A 21,229-nucleotide genomic window follows, 5' to 3' on the forward strand; every position below is an offset into this window, starting at 1 on the left:
GACCGACAACACATAGAAGCCTTTATGTTCTAAGGCATGGGGGAGTAGGGGCCCAGGGAGTGAGGAGGAGGCCAGACCCCGATTTCTGGTGCTGTCATGAATCCACCAGGCCTCATTCTCAAGAGATGCGCTGATTGTCTGCCTCCACCTTTCCCTGGGTCATGGCTGCCTCCTGGGGTCCCTAGCTTCACCCTCACCTAGCAGCCTATCTCTTGGTTCAGCTCTAGTTGGGAAGAGAGTGTCCCCCTGGGCCCCTATGGGTGAAGTCCTATTGGGCTGGGACAGAAATGTAGAGATGAGGTCACACCCCAGGGGAGAAGTGGGGTAGGGCAGAGATAAGGGAAAACAGTCTCTTTTTAACGAAATAAAACTGTGGAAGTATTTCTTTGGAGCATTCTTTAAGATGTAAATCTTTATATATTTGACATGCAAAAAAAAAATCCATTACACCTTGCTGAGTGAAGAAAAAAACAAGAACCCACGTTTAAAGCTGACAGCAAAGTTTATGTAAAATTAGACATTTGTGTGTGCGTATGAAAGACAGAGACACCGAGGGGGTCTATACAGGAGAGGCATCTGGAAGGCTATTCTCAAAATGTTAATACTGTTTGCTTTGGGGAGCTGGGATTTGGGGTGATTTGCTTTTCTTCACTGCCTAGGTTTTCTGTACAAAGGATGTTTTTAGTCCTGGGGCCAGCAAGATGGCTCAGCAGTGAAAGGCCCTTGCTGTCCAAGCCTGATGACCCAAGTCCCAGATCCAGAACCCACGTAAGGATGGAAGCAGAGAACTGACTCCACACAGCTGTTCTCTGAATTCTGACCACGTACCGTGGCACGGATGCCCACACATACACACAGTAACAAGTAACTCTTAAGTGATGCTTTACTTCTTATTTACTTATTTTTGAGATTGGATTTCTCACGTAACCCAGGCTAGCTCAAATTGTAGCTGAAGATCACCTTAAACTTCTGATCCTCCACCACCCCTCTCCCCCATGGGCCACCATACCCATGTATACAAAGCTGGGGATAGACTCAGAAGCGTGGTGTACCTAGGCAAGCACTCCATCAACTGAGCTCATCCCAGACCTCAAGGATGCTTTTTATTTCAAAAGAAAACTCCCAATGGATTAATTTTCAATTGGGAGGTAAGATACGTCTCAAAATGCATGACTTAACTTAGTTATCGGAATATAACAGTGGAGGAAGGACTGTCTGTCTCCATCAGAGCAGGCGCTAGGCTTCCTGTCAGCCAGCTTGGACTACTTACCTTTGTTTCTTCTGTAATAGAATGGAAACGGAGGCACACAGACACCCGCTGGTGTAAGGTACACAGCCCCCACCCCCAATACAAATATTTATTTCCCCAGCCTACCCCATCAGACCTGAGGGACTTTCAGGCAAAGGAAGTGACTTACCCAGGTCCTACACACCCGAGTCACAGTCAGAGTCAGCCCTGGGACTCTGAACACTGACAGCCAAGCACTACTTCCCGTGTCTTTCGCTGGCTGCTACGCCACGTGAACGAGAGCTCTTATGGGAGCGTTTCAGCCAGCTCAGCCCTTGGTGGGCTACTTTGGGTGCAATCTTTTTGTGAGCCTGTTATCCAACAGCTTCCAAGTCTGCTCCTGGGCTAGAGGGACAAACACCATCCTCAGGCTCCGGGGTGGGTGGGCGGGTAGTGATTGGAGGGTTGGAGGGTGGGGAAAGGGCAAGATACAGCAAGCAAACACTTTGTGCAAAGTCACAAAGCATGGACATACAGGAGGCAGCAACAAATTTCTGTTGCATAAGTATCGTCTAAGTAGCTCTGAGCCTGCCAGAGGCGTGAGAATGCTCAAATGGTCCCATCTGGATGGAGAAAGGGCCTTTGCTGTGCCTTCCAGGACGGGCGGAATTTCCTGGGGAGAGGAACCCGCTAGAGTTTCAGGTGGCAGGTTGACTCTCTCCCAGAGTCAGAGCGACAAGAGACTTACTGATCCCCACTTGGGGGTGGGGGTGGGGGCTTCAGTCCTCACCCAAAGCGAATTCGCGCTGTATTAGCCACGAGGGGGCGGGGCGGGGCGGGGCCAAGGTGGCGGGGTGAGGGGACCCAAGGAGCTTCATAAAGCCACAGCAAAGGCCGCCGCGCCGCTAGTGACAGCGGCCGGCTGCAGAAAGCCCAGGAGCAGCCCGCGCGCCTATCCCACGCGCGCTCAGGAGCCAGACGTCCCAGCCCGGGTTCGGGTGGAGTTCCACTGGTCCCCGGACCCGCCCCCGTCTCCCGAGCCCTAAGGACCTTCGGGTCTCTTCGACGGCTGCGGGAAGGCGCCCAGCCCGCCTCGGATGGGCATCGTGGAGCCGGACTGCGGAGACATGCTGACCGGCACCGAGCCGATGCCGAGTGACGAGGGTCGGGGACCCGGAGCCGACCAGCAGCATCGCTTCTTCTATCCCGAGCCGGGCGCACAGGACCCGGCCGATCGCCGCGCAGGTAGCAGCCTGGGGACGCCCTACTCTGGGGGCGCCCTGGTGCCTACCGCTCCGAGTCGCTTCCTCGGAGCCTACGCCTACCCGCCCCGGGCCCAAGCGGCTGGCTTCCCGGGGCCTGGCGAGTCCTTCCCGCCGTCCGCGGGTGCGGAGGGCTACCCGTCCGTGGATGGCTACCCTGCCCCGGACCCGCGCGCCGGGCTCTACCCAGGGCCGCGCGAGGACTACGCATTGCCCGCGGGGTTGGAGGTGTCGGGGAAGCTGAGAGTCGCGCTCAGCAACCACCTGTTGTGGTCCAAGTTCAACCAGCACCAGACAGAGATGATCATCACTAAGCAAGGCCGGTGAGTGAGGTGCGCGCCGAGCGCTGCGAGCTCGCAGGGCGGAACCGGCGGGAGTCTGGCCTCGGTGGCCCGCCGGAACAAGGACTTTCCTCTTTTTTTTTTTTTTTTTAAAATCAAAATTTGAAGCTGCAGCTTGCTGAGTCTTCGTGTTCGTAGTCCGAGCTTCAGTTTTGGGGGGTGGGGAGCAGGATTGCGGGGAGGGTACCGCAAGCTCCGGAGAGCCGCGGGTGCTGAGGGTATCACACCAACCGTCAGAAAGCCCAAAAAGGACAGAGATGATGCTGTGGGCGCAATTAGAAGTGACTTTGGTGCAGAGGAAAGGATGACTCTTACTGACTCTTGCTTCACCGAGAGTTGGCCCGGGAGGGGAGGGCAGACTTGGTCCTTGCCTCAGTCTGGGATCGCTGTGGACAGCGAGGAGTGTGTGTTATGGACCTGACAGGAGCTGGCCGCCTCTCAGTCCTTATGTATGGGAAATTGAAGTGTTGGGGGCAGAATATTTTTGAGATCTCAGTGTGCCTGTTCCTTTGCTGCTGCTGTGCTTAGGGTAGCTTTGGTGTATGGGGGAGAGGGGGGAGCAGGCTGGGATTTGGTGACATGGAGAAGCGGTCGCCAAGTTTCTTTTCCGGTCTTACTTTGAGATCATATGTCGAGAGAGAGAGAGTGAGAGAGAGAGAGGGGAGAGAGAGGTGTGTGTGTGTGTGTGTTTTGTGTAGAGAGGTGAGAAGCAGAAAACTTATGAAGGCGCAAATAAATGCCCTGGGCCTGAACGTTCCAGGTTCAAGACCAGTCGCAGCTGGTGTCCAGTCTTGTACTGTGCCCTTTGAGGCTAGTCCCTAAAAATATGTCCCATTTCCTCACCCAGATATTCACCAGTCCAGCCTGGGAGAAGATGGGGCAGGGGGGGGTGTCCCCTGAGGCTGTTGCATTAGTGATATGGTTTGTGGCTCAGCCTGCTGCTTCCGGATGGAGTCTCTTTGCTGAAGAAAGAGAAACTTGCAATTTGTGAGGGGTCATTTAGTATGCCACACCCCGAGTGGACACTCTTGCGTCTTATGAGAAGAGGCAGCTACCTTTCCCAATTGAGACCAGCCAGGACTTTGCTGTTAGTGAGTTAGGATGTGGGGTGTCAGGATGGAGACTCAAGAAATCATTGAGAGACTGCAAGGGTTGGGTTTCTGGGAGGGGGCACAGAAGCCCTTGCTGGGTCCCAGGAGGCATTACTAGAGTATATTCCCTCCAGATGACAGGGGTAGGGGCAGATAGCTGCTAACTACAGCTGGTTTTAAGCTGCCCAGTTTTTCCTCATGAGGATGAACTAAGGATAACCCGTTTGATTGGCTCTGGCTCACCCTTCATCTCCAAAGACTTCTGAGCATTCTCTTCCCCTCCCCCAATCCTTCTCTGAGTGTCTCTGGCACTGGCCAGGTTTCTGGTCCTAGAGTATGTCTGAACTAGAAGGATCCAGAAGTTCTTGTCTCTTACTGCATAGAGAGAGGAAACAGACCCAGAGACAGCAAGAGACTCTTCTGAGGTTCCACGACTGGAACCAGGCCTCAGATGGCACCTGTCTGCTCCTCTTTCTCCAGTCTCCACAGCCATCAGTAAAAACAGCCACCTACACTGTCTGAAAGCCCTGCGTGGTACACCCATGTGCTTTCGCTTCCATTATTTCACTACGAGCCAGGCAGGCCTGGCCTTCTCCCCATTTCATACCCACGAATACTGAATTGCTGGGATAACCAGTGGCTTACACACTGTCCCGAAGCAGATTAGGTGGGGCCTCTAACCATGGTGCTTTCTAGTGTGTTAGCAACAGGATGCCCTCTCATTCTGAGGCCTGGCCAGTCTTCTCAGTGCCTTGTCAGGCCTCAGCTCCTCCAGTCAGAGTCAGCATTAGCCACAACCTCAGTGATGGCTGAGCTAGGCTGGTGCCTGTCTGTCTGTGGGCTGCTAGGGGAGGCATGTGGGGGAATCATACTCTATGTCACCAGGCTGACGCTACGGCCTCCTCTCCTGTGTGTTTTGTTCCTTCCCTTTTAGATCCATGCCTTTCCATTTCTCTCTGCTTTGGTGCTGCAATTGGAACCTGGGGCCGAGCATACACTAGACATGTTTGTTATTTTAAAGCCAGCTATGACACCCATAATTGGAAACTAGCCTGTGCTACATAGTAACTTTGCCCTCCCTCTTCCTTTCTCTTTGCTATGTAGCAAAGGCTTCCTTTGAACGCCAGATCTTCCTACCTGTCTCCCCAATGCTAGGATTATAAGGATGTGCCACCGTGCATGGTCGACAGACTGACTCAGAGAACTAAAATTAATTTACTTTTCTTTTCAATGCCAAGAATTGAACCCAGGGCCTTGTGTGTGCTCTACACATACAGACACTCCGCTGCTGAGGTACATCCTTAACTTTTTATTATGACAAATCACACTACATAAAAATAAAAGGCCAGGGTTGGTGGCACATTGTATCCCAGCACTCAAGAGGCAGAGGCAGGCAGAACTCTGTGAGTTAGAGGCCAGCCTAATCTACAAAGTGAGTTCCAGGACAGCTAGGGCTACATGGAGAAACTCTGTCTTGAAAACATCGAACAAACAAAATTTAAAAAACAACAACAAAAATAAATAAACAAAAGTAGAAAATGTATCAGGCTTGGCTTCAAAACTGCTCAGTATTGGTCTGGTCTTTTTTTGTTGTGAGTTATTTTGTTTGGTTGGTTTTTGTTTTCCTTTTGAGTCTGGGTCTCGCTATACAGGCTCAGCTGGCCTGGAACTCACTATGTAGATGGGGCTGACCTGGAGTTTGTAGAGATCTGTTTGCTCTTGCCTCTTACATGTTGCCATTAAAGGCCTTTGCCTTCTTGTGGGTATTTTGAGATAGGATCTTGCCATGCAATCAAAATTGTTCCGCAGTTGGTGATCTTTCTGCTTGGAATCTTTTATGTTTCTCTGAAAATGAATTTTGGTTGAGACAAGATCTTAATTCATGTATCCCATGCTAGCCTGGAATTCTCAACCCTCCTGCTTCAGTCTCCGGAATGCTGGGATTACAAGTGTACACTGTAATCATGCTTGGCTTAAAAGTGGAACTTATAAAAATAATGGGCTGGCAAAATGGCTGAGTGGGTAAAGGCACTTGTGCCACACCTGACGACCTGGGTTTGATTGCCCTGTAGGTTTGATTGCCAGGACCCAAATGGGTGAAGGAGACCCCTTAGATTGTTCTCTGAACTCCAAACATACACTATGCCATGTGGGTGTCCACCACCTCCACCATCAGAAAAAAAAAAGTTTAAAGTAAGAAAAAACAACAACAAAACCAACCAACCAATCAACCAAAAAACAACCAGGGTTGGAGAGGTGGCTTAGTCAGTGGAGTGCTTGCTTTGCCAACATGGGGACCTGTGACACTCAGGATGCAGAGGCAGGCAGATGGATCTCTGTGAGTTTGAGGCTAGGTCTATAGAGTGGGTTCCAGGACAGCCAGGGCTACACAGAGAAAGTCCGTCTCAAACAAACAAACAAACAAACCAGAAACAAAACAAACAAACAAAACAAAACAAAAAAGAGGAAAAGAAAATTACCAAATTAGCCAGGTGTGGTGGTGTTTGTAATCCCTGGCCAATCAGCCTAAAGTAATCAGAGACCTTTAGGTGGATGAAAGACCCTTGTGTTGAGATAGATACATAGATAGATAAATACATAGATACACAGACAGACAGACAGACAGACAGTGCCTGAGAAATTTTATCTCAGGTTGTCCTTCTACACTGACATGGGAATACACGAACACATGCGCACGCACACACACACACATGAATAAATTTTAAAAATTCAATTAGCATACCTGAAAAAGAAATCCCTAAATGCTTTCTGAGTGTTTCATAAGAGTGTGCTAGCATTGTGCATGCGCACGTGCATGTGTGTGTGTGTCTGTGTGTGGTGTGTGTGTGTATGCTTACATTTTGGATCCTAAGGCCACACTGCATGACATGGGGTCCCTGTTGGGTGGGGCAGTGACTCCCCATCATTTCTTTTGATGTCTCTCTTCAGATCAGTTCCTGAGGGTCTCATCCTGGAAAGAAGACAGGGCATACCACCATCAACTCAGCCCTACCAAGCCCTGTATCTTCTCAGTTTGAGCTCGGGCGATCTGGGAGGCCCTGACCTGTTTCCTTTTGCTGTGGAGTTTTGGGCTCAGAGCAGAGTCCTTTCAGTCCTCCCGCTTTGGCAGGCTAGCCTGTCCCTCTGTGGGTTTCAATGACCTGCAAATCACCACCACATCACCCACGGCCTTCTTTCTTTTTGAAAAATTCTTCCATCCACAGCCCCTCAGCCTCAGCCCTGGGCTGACTCAGTTTGTCCCTGGTCCCTCCTCTCCCACCCACCCTGGGCTCACCCACTAGTATGGATTGGTGGTAGCGAGGCTTCTGGTTCTGAGTGGAGAGCAGGTGGATGATGCCTGCCGACAGTAGTTCAAGAGAGGGAAACTGAGAAGAAGAGTTTGAGATGAGCCAGAGAGGATGGCTCAGGAGTAAGGGTGCTTTCTGCTAATCCTGACAAACTGAGTTCAGATCCCTCCAGATACACCTGTGAAGTAGGTTACCCCAACACACAGACATACACATACCTACAAAATAAAAATAATAAAATGTAATACTTGTCTTTTTCTTTGGTTCCTCCCCCTCTTTAGGGGGATGGGTTTTTGAGACAGTTTCTCTGTATATCCCTGGATGGTGGTCTTGAACTCAGACATCTGTCTGCCTCTGCCTCCTGAGTGCTGGGATTGAAGGCGTGTGCCACCACCTTTCTATTAGATATGATACTTTAAAAACAAACAAACAAACAAACAAACAAACAAGCAAACAGAAAGAAGACTCTGGAGTCTCCTTTGTGCAGTTTTGGAGCAACCCGGGAGCTCTGCATGCAAGCTGAGCCAGTGTTTCTGTGTGCAGCATGTGTTGTGAGCAGTAAATACAAATAATAACCGTCGGACGGAAGACTTTCTCAGTAGGAAAGAGAGGCTGGTCCCTGTGGGCGTGTGGGTGGGTACTAATTGTTGGTAATCCCCACTTTTCTGGCTGTGATTGGTTGATTATTATAATTAAGATAACTTTGGGGAGAGCTGGTGTTAAGTAGCTCGGTTTGCAGATGCGTCTGGTTATGTGACGTTCGGGTGTCGAAGGCCGTTCCCACTTCATGTGAGGCAGTGCCACAGCGCCATAGTGTCCTTTCTCCATCTTCCCAACTCTCGCAATTTTTAATTGATTTTGTCTTACTCATTATTTTACTTTTTATGAGTGCATATGTGTGGGGTTGTATTATGCATATACTGTGCATATGAGAAGCCTATAGGAGTTGGAGGTCAGAGCCCTGGAACTGGAATTACATAGGTGGTTAGGGGCCTATAGAGAAGTACGGGTCCTCTGTGAGAGCAGAACGTATCTTTAACCACTGAGCCTTTTTTTGGGGGGGGGGGTAAGACAGATACTCATTCCAAGCTAGCCTTGAGCTCCCTGTGTCAGGCTACCCTTGAATGTGGAGCATATTTTTTGCCTCAGGCTTCTAAGTGCTGGGATTTTAAGTGTAAGCCAGTATACCCCAGTAACCTTTCAGATTGTATTATTTAGACTCATTTTATTTGTAAATCTAATGTCTTGTTTTGTAATTATAAAATCGAATGTTTAATAATTAGTCCTCTAATGCGTGAATGTTTTGCTCACATGTGTGTATGTCTGTGCTCCACATGCATGTCTGGTATGCCCGGAGGTCAGAAGACGATGTTGAAGCCTGAGTTACAGAGAGTTGTGAGCCACCGTGTGGGCTCTGGGTATCGAACCCAAGTTCTCTGCAAGAACAAGTGCTTTAAAAAAAATTATATGTATGTCTGTGTGAGTGTTGGATCCCCTGGAACAGGAGTTACAGACAGTTGTGAGCTGCCATGTGGTTGCTGGGAATTGAACCGGAGTCCTCTTAGAAGAGCAGCCAGTGATCTTAACTAGTATGCCATCTCTCCAGCCCCCAAAACAAGTGCATTTAATTGTTGAGCCACCTCTTCACCTGTGGATATTTTGTTGTTGGTGATGCTATATTAAACAGGGTCTCTTTTCTAAAAATCTATTTATTTTTATTTTTTAAGTACATTGATGTTTTGCCTGCGTGTATGTCTGTATCAAGGTGTCAGATCCTCTAGAACAGGAGCTACAGACAGTTGTAAGCTGCCATGTGGGCGCTGGGAATGGAACTCGGATCATCAGGAAGAGCAGCCAGTGCTCTTAACCCTGAACCACCTCTCCAGCCCCTGGGCGTGCACTCTTATACTGAGTCAGGACCCTAGCTTAACTTTTCAGACCTTTACAAAACACTTGTTTCAAGAGACCTCTTCCTCCTCCTCCCAAATCTGGACCCATGGACTAAAAACCTCAAAATCACTTGGAAATGGTTACCCAGAAAAGCCTTGCTGTTCCTCACCTGTTCTGAAGAAGACACAGCCAGTCAGCCCTCTAGAAAGTTGGTTGATGTCTCAAACTAGCCACTGTTCTGTTTTTGGAGACAAGGTTTCACTGTGTAGCCTGTCTGGCCTGGAACTCACTATTTTCCCAGACATGTCCCGAAGCCCCGTAAAAAATCATCACTAGGAGGGTTAGCTCTCAGGGCAGCAGAAGCTATGGCACCTGACCCTGCAGGTGATGGGGTAAGTAGTTTTAAGGAGGTCGACATGGTAACAGATTCATTTCAGCTACTGGTTTCTTCCCAGCAAAGTGACATGTAAACCAGGGAGTTATTTTGGGATTCTAGCTGCTGGTTATTTTAGCCTTTGTGAGTGTGTGTGTGTGCATGCGTGCATGCACGCATGTACAGGTGTGCACGTTTGTGTGAAGGCCATTGGTTAACCAAGCAAGTCATTCCTCAGAAAATTCCTCAGGAATTCTCTCTCTCTCTCTTTCTCTCTTTCTCTCTCTCTCTCTCTCTCTCTCTCTCTCTCTCTCTCTCTCTCTCAACAGAATCTCTGTATGTAGCTCTGGATGTCCTGGAACTCCAGGCTGGCCTCAAACTCACAGTGATCTGCCTCTGCCTCCCAAACTCTGGAATTCAAGGCATGTACCAACATGCTTGGCTTATTTATTATTATTATTTTTTGAGACAGGGTCTCTCATTAGCCTAGAGTCTACCAAGTAGCTAGGCTGGTTGGCAAACCACAGGAATCTAAATGTCTCTGCCTCCTCAGTTCTGGGATTCTAAGTATGTGCCGCCACATCAGGCTGTCTCTTCCTCTTCCTCCTCCTCCTCTTCAACGTGGGTATTGGGCATTCAAGTCTTCTTGATTACCGGACAGTGGTGAAACACACCTTTAATCCCAGCACTTGGGAGGCAGAGGCAGGCAGATTTCTGAGTTCGAGGCCAGATTGGTCTACAGAGTGAGTTCTAGGACAGCCAGGTCTCGAAAAACCAAAAAAAAAAAAAAAAAAAAAAAAAAGTCTTCATGATTGTGTAACATTGCACCATCTTTTTAAGTGAAACTAAGACCCCACCTCTCCTTTGCCTTTCACTCACAATCTTCCTGTATCTCTTGTCACCCACTATCTGGACAGGAGTAGGAGAGACAGACAGAAACTATAGCACGGGGGTGTTCATCAGTCTCTCGATAAGCATCAGTGTCTTCAAGTGTAAAGTTTCAAGACATTTTATATCTCCAAGGACCGGCTTGATGAGCTAATACAGAGGTAGAGGATGGATAAACGTGGTGCGAGCCTGGGGGTGTGGCTTAGTCGCAGGGCCCTTGCCTAGCATACACTGGACTCACAAGGCTCTGGATTCTATACCTAGTACCACCTAAAAAGGTGGTGCTATTCTGTTCCTTTAGATAGAAAATATGAATGAGACCTGGTCACTAGAAAAGAAACTATATATGTTTTTTTTTTTTTTCGAGACCTGGCTGTCCTGGAACTCACTCTGTAGACCAGGCTAGCCTCGAACTCAGAAATCCGCCTGCCTCTGCCTCCCAAGTGCTGGGATTAAAGGTGTGCGCCACCACTGCCCGGCTGTTTGTTTTTTTAATGTATATGATTGTTATGTCTTCATGCATGCACGCCTGTGTATCACATGAGTGCCTAACTCCTGTTTAGGCACTCATGGCACTCCTGTGCCGCTCTGTGTTGGAACTGGTCTTACAGGTAGTTGTGGGCCATCATGTGGGTGCTGAGAATCAAACCCAGGATGTCTGGAAAAACCGAAGCCATCTCTCCAGCCACCTTACCCTTTTAAGATAGAGTCTTCCTGTTACGTTGCTCTAGCTATCCCAGAACACAATGCACAGACCAGGCTGGCCTCAGACTCAGAGATTCACTTGTCTTTTTCTCCTGAGTGCTGGGATTAAAGACAAGTGCCAAGCCAGGCACAGCAGGTGGATCTCTGTGGGCATGAGGCCAGCCTGGGCTACGTAGCAAGTTCTAGGATAGCCAGAACTACATATGAAACCCCATTTCAAAATAATAAAATAAAGCTAGGCAGTGGTGGCGCACGCCTTTAATCCCAGCACTTGGGAGGCAGAGGCAGGTAGATCTCTAAGTTTGAGTCCAGCCTGGTCTACATATTTAGTTCCAGGACAGCCAGGGTTACACACAGAAACCTTGTCTTGAAAAACAAACAAGGCAGGAGAGATGTCTTATGGTTAAGAGCACTGGCTGGCTGCTTTTCCAGGGGTCCCAAGTTCAATTCCCAGCAACCACATGGTGGTTCATGACCATCTATAAATAGATCTGATACCCTCTTCTGGCCTGCAGATGTACATGCAGCAGGGCCCTCATGCATAAAATAAAATAAAATAAAATAAAATAAAATAAAATAAATAAAAACAAGTCTAAAAATGTTTTAAAAAAGCAAATAATAATAATAATAAAGACATGTGCCACCACACCCAGCTCCCGATTTTTTTAAACTTATTTTTATTTACATGTATGTGTGCTTTTTTTGTTTGTTTGTTTTGTTTTTCGAGATAGGGTTTCTCTGTATAGCCCTGGCTGTCCTGGAACTCACTCTGTAGACCAGGCTGACCTCAAACTCAGAAATCCACCTGCCTCTGCCTCCCAAGTGCTGGGATTAAAGGTGTGTGCCACCACCGCCTGGCATATGTGTGCTTTTGTGAGTTTATGTGCACCATATGCGTGCAGTTTCCTGTGTGGGCTAGTGGCTGTTGAATCTCCTGGAACTGTAGTTAGAAACAGCTTCTGAGCTGCCTGTCGTGGTTCTGGGAACCAAACTCTGGTCCTCCAGAAGAGCAGTCGGTGCTCCAGGTTCAGAAACTGTGAGCTGAGTGACTTACAGTGAGTTGGTGAGAGAAATGAATTGAAAATGTTTGCCCCACCTCAGGTTTTCCATACTTATTTCTTGGGCTGGGGGTGTAGCAAGGTTGGTAGAATTTTTGTCTAAAATTCACTAAGTCTTGGGTGGATCCCTAACACAAGCTAGGTATAGTGGTGTACACTGGTAATCCTGGCTCTGTGGAAGTTGAGACAGGAAAACCAGAGTCATCCTTGGCTACGTTGTGAGTTCGAGGATCCTCTAGTCTCTAGGTTTCTTGAATAAGAGACCAGCACTTTCCTATCCTATGTGGCCCCTGAGAGGTGGGATGTGGGATCAAAAGGGACATCCAGTGAGTGCTTGGCTCTGCTGTTCTGACAACAGGGCTCTCCCCGCTGGGGCATGGAGGCAGAGCTCAGCAACTGGAACTGGTGATGGCTGAGGCTGGCCGTGGTGGCTGTGACGGTGAAGGCTGCCACTAGAGTGGACGGAAGAGATGGTGACGTAGCGCTTGGTGACAGGATGGCTGTGAGGGTGGCAATAATGAAAGCCGTGACTGTCGTGATGGCAGGTGTGAGTCAGTGGCTGTAACTACGATGGAGATGGTGGGTGTGGTGGCGGGAGTGACGGCGGCCATAGGGGAGGCGTAGCCGGAGTGAGGGTGGGGGTGGTGGCTTGAGAGGTAGGAGACGTGGTGAAATTGGTGGATATATTAATAAGATTGTAGAGATAGTAGCTGCAGATGGAGGAGGTGGTGTCTGTAGTGCTGGAGGACATGGTGACTGTATTGGTGGTGGGGATGGTGGCGGTGGTGGCTGGAGAAACTGTGGCTGTAATCATGGTGTGGTAATGATAACTGAGATGATTGTGGAAGTGACGGTAACGACCCTGGAGGTTGCACTGGTGAAGACAGTCTCACCGTGATGGTGAAGACGGTGTCACCGTGATGGTGGAGATAGCGGTGAGCATGATGGTGGTTGTGATATGGAGGTAGTGGTTGTCCTGATCGTGATAGTGGGGGCAGCGATGGTGGAAGTGGTGGGGAGGCCATTGCAGAAGAGCGCTCCCTTTTCTGATGCTTTCACTTTAGAACGAGGGTGGGTCGTACAGGATCCCACTCACTGACTTTTGCTTATCCAGGGACCCAAGGCTAAGCATAAGAGGGATTAGAGCCTTTGGGACACCTAGGGTGTTTGATAAGTTTCTGAAGGCCCAGGCTTGGGGCAGGCCATACTATAGATGTGACTGGAGTGTGGGACAGGGAGGGCCCATCAGTGAATGCCAGGGAGGCTCACAGTGGAGACGTGGAACTCAGGCACAACACCTTCTGGGACTATCTTTAAAGGGTTGCCTGGTGTCTTTGGCCCATGCAGGAAGCACACTAACGTTAGAGACAGTGGTTTCCAGATAATTATCTAGTAACTGATCTTTTGAGCGGAAAGCGTTGTCAAGTCTACAGGCTGGGACGTGGCTCAGTGGTAGGGTGCTTGCCCGGCATGCATTAAGCCTTAGGTTTAATCACTAGCACTATAAAGGGAGAGGCACTGATTTAAAGAGTCTGCTGATGCCCTGTAGCTGACTCTAAGCTACCAGCATGACACGGTTGAACACCGACTTGGGGGCAATGCACAGTAGCCATTGTCTGTTCTTTAACTACCTCATACAGTAGACACAAACAATCTCAAGGTCAGGCCACAGGACAACATGGCAAAATACCGAAAGAGACTCTTGAGGTTTTTTTGGGGGGGTTCTTTTCTTTCTTTTTTTTTGTTTCTTTTTTTCTTTTTTTTGGTTTTTCAAGACAGGGTTTCTCTGTATAGCCCTGGCTGTCCTGGAACTCACTCTGTAGACCAGGCTGGCCTCGAACTCAAAAATCCGCCTGCCTCTGCCTCCCAAGTGCTGGGATTAAAGGCGTGTGCTACTACACTGGCTAGTACAACTTAACTTTTTAAAAAGGATGTATTAATAGTGTGCACACGTCTGCGAGTGTGTGTGTGTTTGCACATGTGGGTGTCAGTGGAGGCCAGCAGCATTGGATCACCTTGGAGCTGAAGTTACAGACTGTAGTAAGCCGCCTGCTGTGGGTGCTAAGAACTGAGCTTAGTCCCCCTGGAAGAGCACTGTGTGCTCTTAACTGCTGAGCCATTCCTTCAGCTCTACAAATTAATTTTCTGTTACATCTATATTTAATAATGGACAAGCTAGCTACCTTCTGGAGAACGGGTGGAGGCTGGCTGCAGCTTGACACATGCGCACAGGTGACTGCCACTGAGCTTGGAAATTCTCTGTTCCTCACAGGCGAATGTTCCCATTCCTGTCCTTTACTGTGGCCGGGCTGGAGCCCACAAGCCATTACAGGATGTTTGTGGATGTGGTTCTGGTGGACCAGCATCACTGGCGGTACCAGAGTGGCAAGTGGGTACAGTGTGGAAAGGCGGAAGGCAGCATGCCAGGTACGACCCGCTTTGGGAGTGGTGGGCATGCTTTTTGTGCTAGACTGGGCGCCCCCTGGTGGATTACTCAAGTCCTCGCCTCAATGTCAAAGATTGAGTCCTACAGCCTATCCACCCACCTCACCCTTCCTTTGGCTTCTTACCACCTCTCTGATTTGATTTAACTCACTCTGCTCAATCCTGTGCCCCATCTGCCCCTGCTTAGCCTGCCTGCTCCCCCCCCATCTTTCTCAAAGTCCTCTCAGAACAGGCAAAAATCCCACATCTCTAGAGTCTGTTCAATACTTGACAATAAGGTTAACTGTCCGCAGGGAACCGCTTATATGTCCACCCAGACTCTCCCAACACCGGAGCCCACTGGATGCGCCAGGAAGTTTCATTCGGGAAGCTAAAGCTTACCAACAACAAGGGGGCTTCCAACAACGTGACCCAGGTAGGACTGTCAGCCCCGCCTGCCTATGTGTCTGAGATCCACCCCCACATTTCCTAAGACCCACTTGGTAAGCTGGAGTCTCCCTCCTCTTCCACTCTTTTCCCTACATAGCCAAGGATAACCTTGACCTTCTGATCCTTTTGCTCCCGAGTGCTGAGATCACAGGCACACACCACCATGCCTGCTTCATGTGGTTCTAGATATTGCACCAGACTAGACAAACATGCTACCAACTGAGCCACTCTATGCCCTGACTCCTTTTCTTCCTCTCTATGGCTCTTTCCTACCCATTTTGGGGAGACAATGAATGTGGGGGACACTGGATCTCTGGCGGGGGTTGTTCTTGTGTCAGCACAGGACAGAACAGTGTGGGGGCTTTCCTCACTAGATCATGATCTGTCACCTTGATGGTCCCAGTGTCCCAGGGAATGGCTGTTTAATGTGAAAGTGACTTCACATTGAACAATCATGGGTCTTGTTTTGATTTGTTTTACATATTTAATACCTCTATCTACCTACCTACCTACCTATCTATCTATCCATCCATCCATCCATCTACTTATTTAGTTATTTACTTAGTTAAGTTATTTATTTATTTATTTATTTATTTATTTATTTAGTTAGTTAGTTAGTTGTGGGGGAGCGAGTTGCTATGATGTGTGTGTGGAGGTCAGAAGACAACTAGCTGGAGTTGGTTCTCCTTTTTCACCATGTGGATCCCAGGAATGAAACTCAGGTTGCCAGGCTTGGCAGCAAGTGCTTTTATCTGCTGTGCTGTCTCCATAGACCCAGTCCTTTTTTTTTTTAAAAAAACCTGGAGCTAGAGAAAGGATTCAATAGGTAAAGCATTTGCCTTGGAAAGACAAGGCCCTGAGTTTCATCCTTAGAACCCAAGTTAAAAGAGAAAAGAAAAGCTGGCTATAATGGCATGAACCAGTCATTTAAACACTGTGGGGCGGGGGGAGATAGGTGAATCCTTAGAGTTCAATGGTCAGCCAGCCTACGCCAGCCTACATGGTGAGTTCCAAGTTGGGACACTTAGGAGAAGTTGCATGGTGGTAGGGTGGGTGAAGCCACAGGATGAACTCAAGCGTCCTTTCTAGTCTCACTGTAGGACTAGTAGTTACTGGTAGGGGAATGCATCCAGAGATGAGGCCACCATGAGGTCGGGAGGACCTTCTGGCTCCTTCCGTGACCCTGGCCCCACTTGGCCCCCTCTCCAGATGATTGTCCTGCAGTCCCTCCATAAGTACCAGCCCCGGCTACACATCGTGGAGGTGAATGACGGAGAGCCAGAGGCCACCTGCAGCGCTTCTAACACTCACGTCTTTACTTTCCAAGAGACTCAGTTCATCGCAGTGACTGCCTACCAGAACGCAGAGGTGAGGGCCAGGGCGTCTGCTGAAGGGTGAGACAGACTTCTTACAGGGAGGGTGGGATCCCTGAGCCATAGACTCAGGGAACTCGATTTCCCTCTCCAGATCACTCAGCTGAAGATCGACAACAACCCCTTTGCCAAAGGATTCCGGGAGAACTTTGAGTCGTAAGTATGCTGGATTCAAATCCCTTTTGGTCTTTTTAAGATGGGACTGTAGTTCAGTGTTCAACATGTCCTGTATCTGCTTTGGGGGTCTGGAGGCCAGGCAGGCCAGGGAGAGAGGAACAGGGAAGGGAAGAGGCATGCTTGTGACTTGTTTTCTCATTCACTGTTTTTTATTTTATTTTGTTTTGTTTTATTTTAGCATGTATGCATCGGTTGATACAAGTGTTCCCTCACCACCTGGACCCAACTGTCAACTGCTTGGGGGAGACCCCTACTCACCTCTTCTATCCAATCAGTATCCTGTTCCCAGCCGTTTCTACCCTGACCTTCCAGGCCAGCCCAAAGATATGGTCTCACAGCCTTACTGGCTGGGGACACCTCGGGAACACAGTTATGAAACGGAGCTCCGAGCAGTGAGCATGAAGCCCACATTCCTACCCTCTGCCCCTGGGCCCACCATGCCCTACTACCGGGGCCAAGATGTCCTGGCGCCTGGAGCTGGTTGGCCTGTGGCCCCTCAGTACCCTCCTAAGATGAGCCCAGCTGGCTGGTTCCGTCCCATGCGAACTCTGCCCATGGACCCCAGCCTGGGATCCTCAGAGGAACAGGGCTCCCCCTCGCTGTGGACTGAGGTCACCTTCCTCCAGCCGGAGTCCAGCGACTCAGGACTAGGCGAAGGAGACACTAAGAGGAGGAGAATATCCCCCTATCCTTCCAGTGGTGACAGCTCCTCTCCCGCTGGGGCCCCTTCTCCTTTTGATAAGGAAACCGAAGGCCAGTTTTATAACTATTTTCCCAACTGAGAAAATTCGGCTGAATTGGAAGGCGCCGACTAACTTAGAAAACAGACACGGGGCGGAGCGCCCGACCTCTCGCCATCCCTTCCCTGTATAGTGATTGGTTGGAGAGGAAGAGGGGCAAGGAAGATTCTGGGGTTCACTTGTTGTTTCCTGACCCACAAGGAAATATGACAGGAGTGTCCCCTGCCCCTTCCTCTGCCCGAACTACAGTCGCGTACCTGGTGCTGCTTCTGACGGATGGTTCTGTGGAGGGAGAATGGACTCCAGAAAGTTTGGGACCCAGAGGAACTTCATGGCTTCCCGCGAGGTGGAGGAGTCGGGGGGGGGGGGGAAGTCCAGGACTAGAGAACAGCTCTCTTCCCCTGCCCAGTAACTTTCATCTGTTGGTCTAACACCTGTGTTAATCTCTGGCCTGAAAGTAAAGATACACACATTTTTACAACAGCCAGCCAAACAGAATGGGAGAAGGCTCAGGTGACTACAGGTGGACAAGGCCACCTGCGAGGAGACAAGAGAGTGGGTACAGAGGAAGGGTTTGAGGGGTGGGCATCTCACCAGGCGAGGTCACTTTGAATCAGTGTGTACACACACGCTTGTTTCTTTTTTTTATTTCTTCGGGAGGGGGAGGCTATTTATTGTAGAGAGAGTGGTGTCTGGATGTAATTCTTCTGTTTTGCATCACTTTCTGAAAATAAACATGGAACTGTTAAGCGTGTACTGCTTCTGTGGCCGGTGGGGTTGCAGGGGGGAGGGGGCAGGTGGATCAAGGTTTGCTGATCTAGCAAAGCTGTTCTGTGGGCTCTTGATTTGGGGGGGGGGTAACTGTTAGGAGCTAAAGTGACCCCACTTTGGGATAAACTCAGAGTATGTCTTATCCTTAGCACTCCAGCTGATGGGTCATGCTGTCACATGTGACCAAAAGTGCATTGCTGCCAAAGAGCCCCTCAGCCTGTGTTGCCTGCTCAGAACCCTGGTCTTAGAGGGAGGCAGTGCGGGAGCAAAGTTAGGCCCAGGCTGGGTGGGGCGGAACTCAGGAAAGCCAGGACTCTTGATTTATCTGTGCATCTTGGTTTTTTTTGTTTTGTTTTTGTTTTTTGTTTTTTGTTTTTTTGAGACAGGGTTTCTCTGTGTAGCCCTGGCTGTCTTGGAACTCACTCTGTAGACCAGGCTGGCCTCGAACTCAGAAATCCGCCTGTCTCTGCCTCCCAAGTGCTGGGATTAAAGGCGTGCGCCACCACCACCTGGCTTATCTGTGCATCTTAACACTCCCCAGTTTTAGGTTTGTTCAAGTGTTGAAGGCATAAGTAGAAACTATACCATGCAACTTTGTGGCTCTTTGCAGGTCAAGATCAGCAATTTTCTGAGTCAGTTAGTACATCGGCAGGATTTAGGATTAGCTCTTGATAAGTCCTCAGTGTGAGGGCTGTCATTGTGATCTCTCGATCTCTCTCTCTCTCTCTCTCTCTCTCTCATTTAGTTTTCACTCATAATCATGAATAAGGAAAATATGGAACCCCAAGAACTTGAGTGAGAGCAGAGATTACAGGGCATTGCGAGCGGATGGGGTGGGGGTGCTCTACTGAGGTACAGAAGGAATGGTCTGGTGGGCCTGATGCCTGAAAGTCAAAAGAACTAGAGTTGCCCATAGTTGAAAATGGTGATCTTATCTTCCTGCTGGTCTTGCCATTCCTGGACCCCAAACATTCCATGGCTTCCACAATGTTCATGCCTTCTTTCCCCTTCCCAGAGACCACACTGCCATCCAGACACTGAGTCTTGGCAGTGAAGGTAAAAAGAAAGAAAGAAAGAAAGGAAGGAAGAAAGAAAGAGAGAAAGAAAGAAAAGAAAAAAGTGAAAACCATTAGTATTTGGTCCAGCATTTGCCATGGACAAGATGCCACGACCAGGGTGGTTCAGGATGAAGTCCTCATCTTCAAATTTCTCCCCATAGATGGACCTGCTGCCAGTGCCCCGGTGGTGTGACATCACCACCCTGGCACATGAATCCTGGAATAACTGTGAAAGTAGGAACCCTTACACCCAAATCCTTTCTCTCCAGTGCTCAGAGCATGGAAGTTTTCTGCTATCTTTGGAAGGTTGTCTACAAACAGCTCAAAGGTTACATTTTCATTTTAACCCAGGCTGGCTTCTAACTCATGGTGATCCTCCTGTCTCATCCTTCCAAGAGTTAGGATTATAGACACAAACCACCATGCCCAGCTTTCTAGCTGTTTCTTAAAAAAAAAAAAAAAAAAAAAAAAAAAGGTTTCGTGCCAGGGAGACAGCGCAGTGGGTAAAGGTACTCGCTGCTCAGCCTGACCACCCAAGCTTCATCCCTTGAATCCATGCAAAAGCTGGATCTGGGGGCACCCATCTGCCATCCCAGTGCTCGTAAGAGACGGGAGACAGACAACTAGCACGGAGAAGAGACCCAGTCAACTTGGCAAAAGGAGAGAACCAACCTCAAAAGACTGTTCTCATTTCCATGTTTGCGTGTTCATGCACGTGCGCACACACACATGCACACACACACACACACACACACATACACACACACATACACATACACATACACACACACATGTGTGGGGGTGTGGGTACACATACAGGTACACACACAGATACATAGTAAATAAATAAAAATTTTAGATTGGGGGGTAGTTGAGACCGTGTTTCCCTGTGTAGCCTTGGCTGTCTTGAAACTCATTGTAGATCAGTCTGGCCTCAAACTCACAGAGGATTCTTTTGTTTGTTTTGTTTTGCTTTGTTCCGTTTTTGAGACAGGGTCTCTATTAAGAAGTTCTGTTTGGCCTGGAACTTTCTTTGTAAACTAGGTTGGCCTCAAACTCACAGTGATCCTCCTGCCTCTGTCTCCTGAGTGCTAGTATTGAAAACATCAGACCCTATATCCAGCATAAACAATATTTTTTTTTTGAGACAGGGTTTTACTATGTAGCCCTAGATGTCCTGAAACTCTATGTAAACCAGGCTGGCCTTGAATTCACAAAGATCTACCTGCCTCTGCTTTCCAAGTGATAAGATTACAGGCGTGTGCCACCATACTTGGATATAAATAACTATTTTAAGTGTTTATATCATTTATGGTTTATCTTTGATTTTTGAGGCGGGGTCTCTCTATGAAGCCCTGGTTATTCTGGAACTTACAACATAGACCAGGCTGGCCTCAAATTCACAGAGATCCATCCACCTGCCTCTGCTTCCTGAGTGCTGGGATCATAGGTGTGCGCCACCACACCCAGGTATGTATGTATATATTTGTGCAGGTGCCATGGAAACCAGAAGTGGGTATCAGATTCCCTGAAGCGGGAGTCAGATGTGGTTTTGAGCCTTCAGATCAGTAGTGGGTTGGTGGGAACAAACTCAGGCCTCATTAGATGCTCTCCCCTGATGAGCCATTGTTACACACCCCAAAATTAAAAATAAAATAAAATAAAATAATTCAAGGCAGTTGTGGTGGCAAGTGCCTGCAAACACAGCACTCTGGTGACTGAGACAGGAAGACAGACAGTTGGAGACCAGCCTGGGCTGTAGAGTGAGTGAGACCCTATCTCAGAAAGAAGATCCACATAGTGAGGAAAAGAATAAGGACAACTACAAATTATGTCAAATTTTGTTACACTTGCATAATCGGCATTACCGTTCGATGGGCTAGACAACCAGAAACGGTTTATAAAGTTGTGACCCTATTGAAATCATGCTTTGTCTTAATGAAAACTATTGTATTTTAATTTATAGATTATAATACAAACAAGTAAAAAAAAAACATACATACACACACAAAGCCCTCAGAACCCAGCTGAAATAAGAGAATTGTTAATTGGTGATAAAAGTTTCTGCACTAGTAGAAGTATTTTCTGCACA

General features: G+C 48.6%; 1 protein-coding gene across 1 annotated transcript; it reads left to right on the forward strand.

Moving 5' to 3' along the window:
- Positions 1–2,132: 2,132 nt before the first annotated feature.
- Positions 2,133–18,057, forward strand: Tbx21 (T-box 21). The gene is made up of 6 exons (XM_028755097.1): positions 2,133–2,813; positions 14,417–14,571; positions 14,883–15,004; positions 16,228–16,386; positions 16,486–16,547; positions 16,747–18,057. Exons 1-6 carry the CDS (start codon positions 2,326–2,328, stop codon positions 17,348–17,350), a joined length of 1,590 nt encoding a protein of 529 aa, XP_028610930.1. The 5' UTR covers positions 2,133–2,325; the 3' UTR covers positions 17,351–18,057.
- The last annotated feature ends 3,172 nt before the right edge of the window (positions 18,058–21,229 follow it).

The sequence above is a fragment of the Grammomys surdaster genome, unplaced genomic scaffold (assembly GCF_004785775.1).
Source record: "Grammomys surdaster isolate TR1022 unplaced genomic scaffold, NIH_TR_1.0 126048, whole genome shotgun sequence".
Taxonomy (NCBI): Eukaryota; Metazoa; Chordata; class Mammalia; order Rodentia; family Muridae; genus Grammomys; species Grammomys surdaster.

Coding starts and splice junctions, on each gene's coding strand:
- Tbx21 (XM_028755097.1), top strand. CDS start 2,326: ATGGGCATCGTGGAGCCGGACTGCGGAGACATGCTGACCGGCACCGAG. Junction 15,005..16,227: donor CTTCCAACAACGTGACCCAG/GTAGGACTGTCA, acceptor CCCCCTCTCCAG/ATGATTGTCCTGCAGTCCCT. Junction 16,548..16,746: donor TTCCGGGAGAACTTTGAGTC/GTAAGTATGCTG, acceptor GTTTTATTTTAG/CATGTATGCATCGGTTGATA.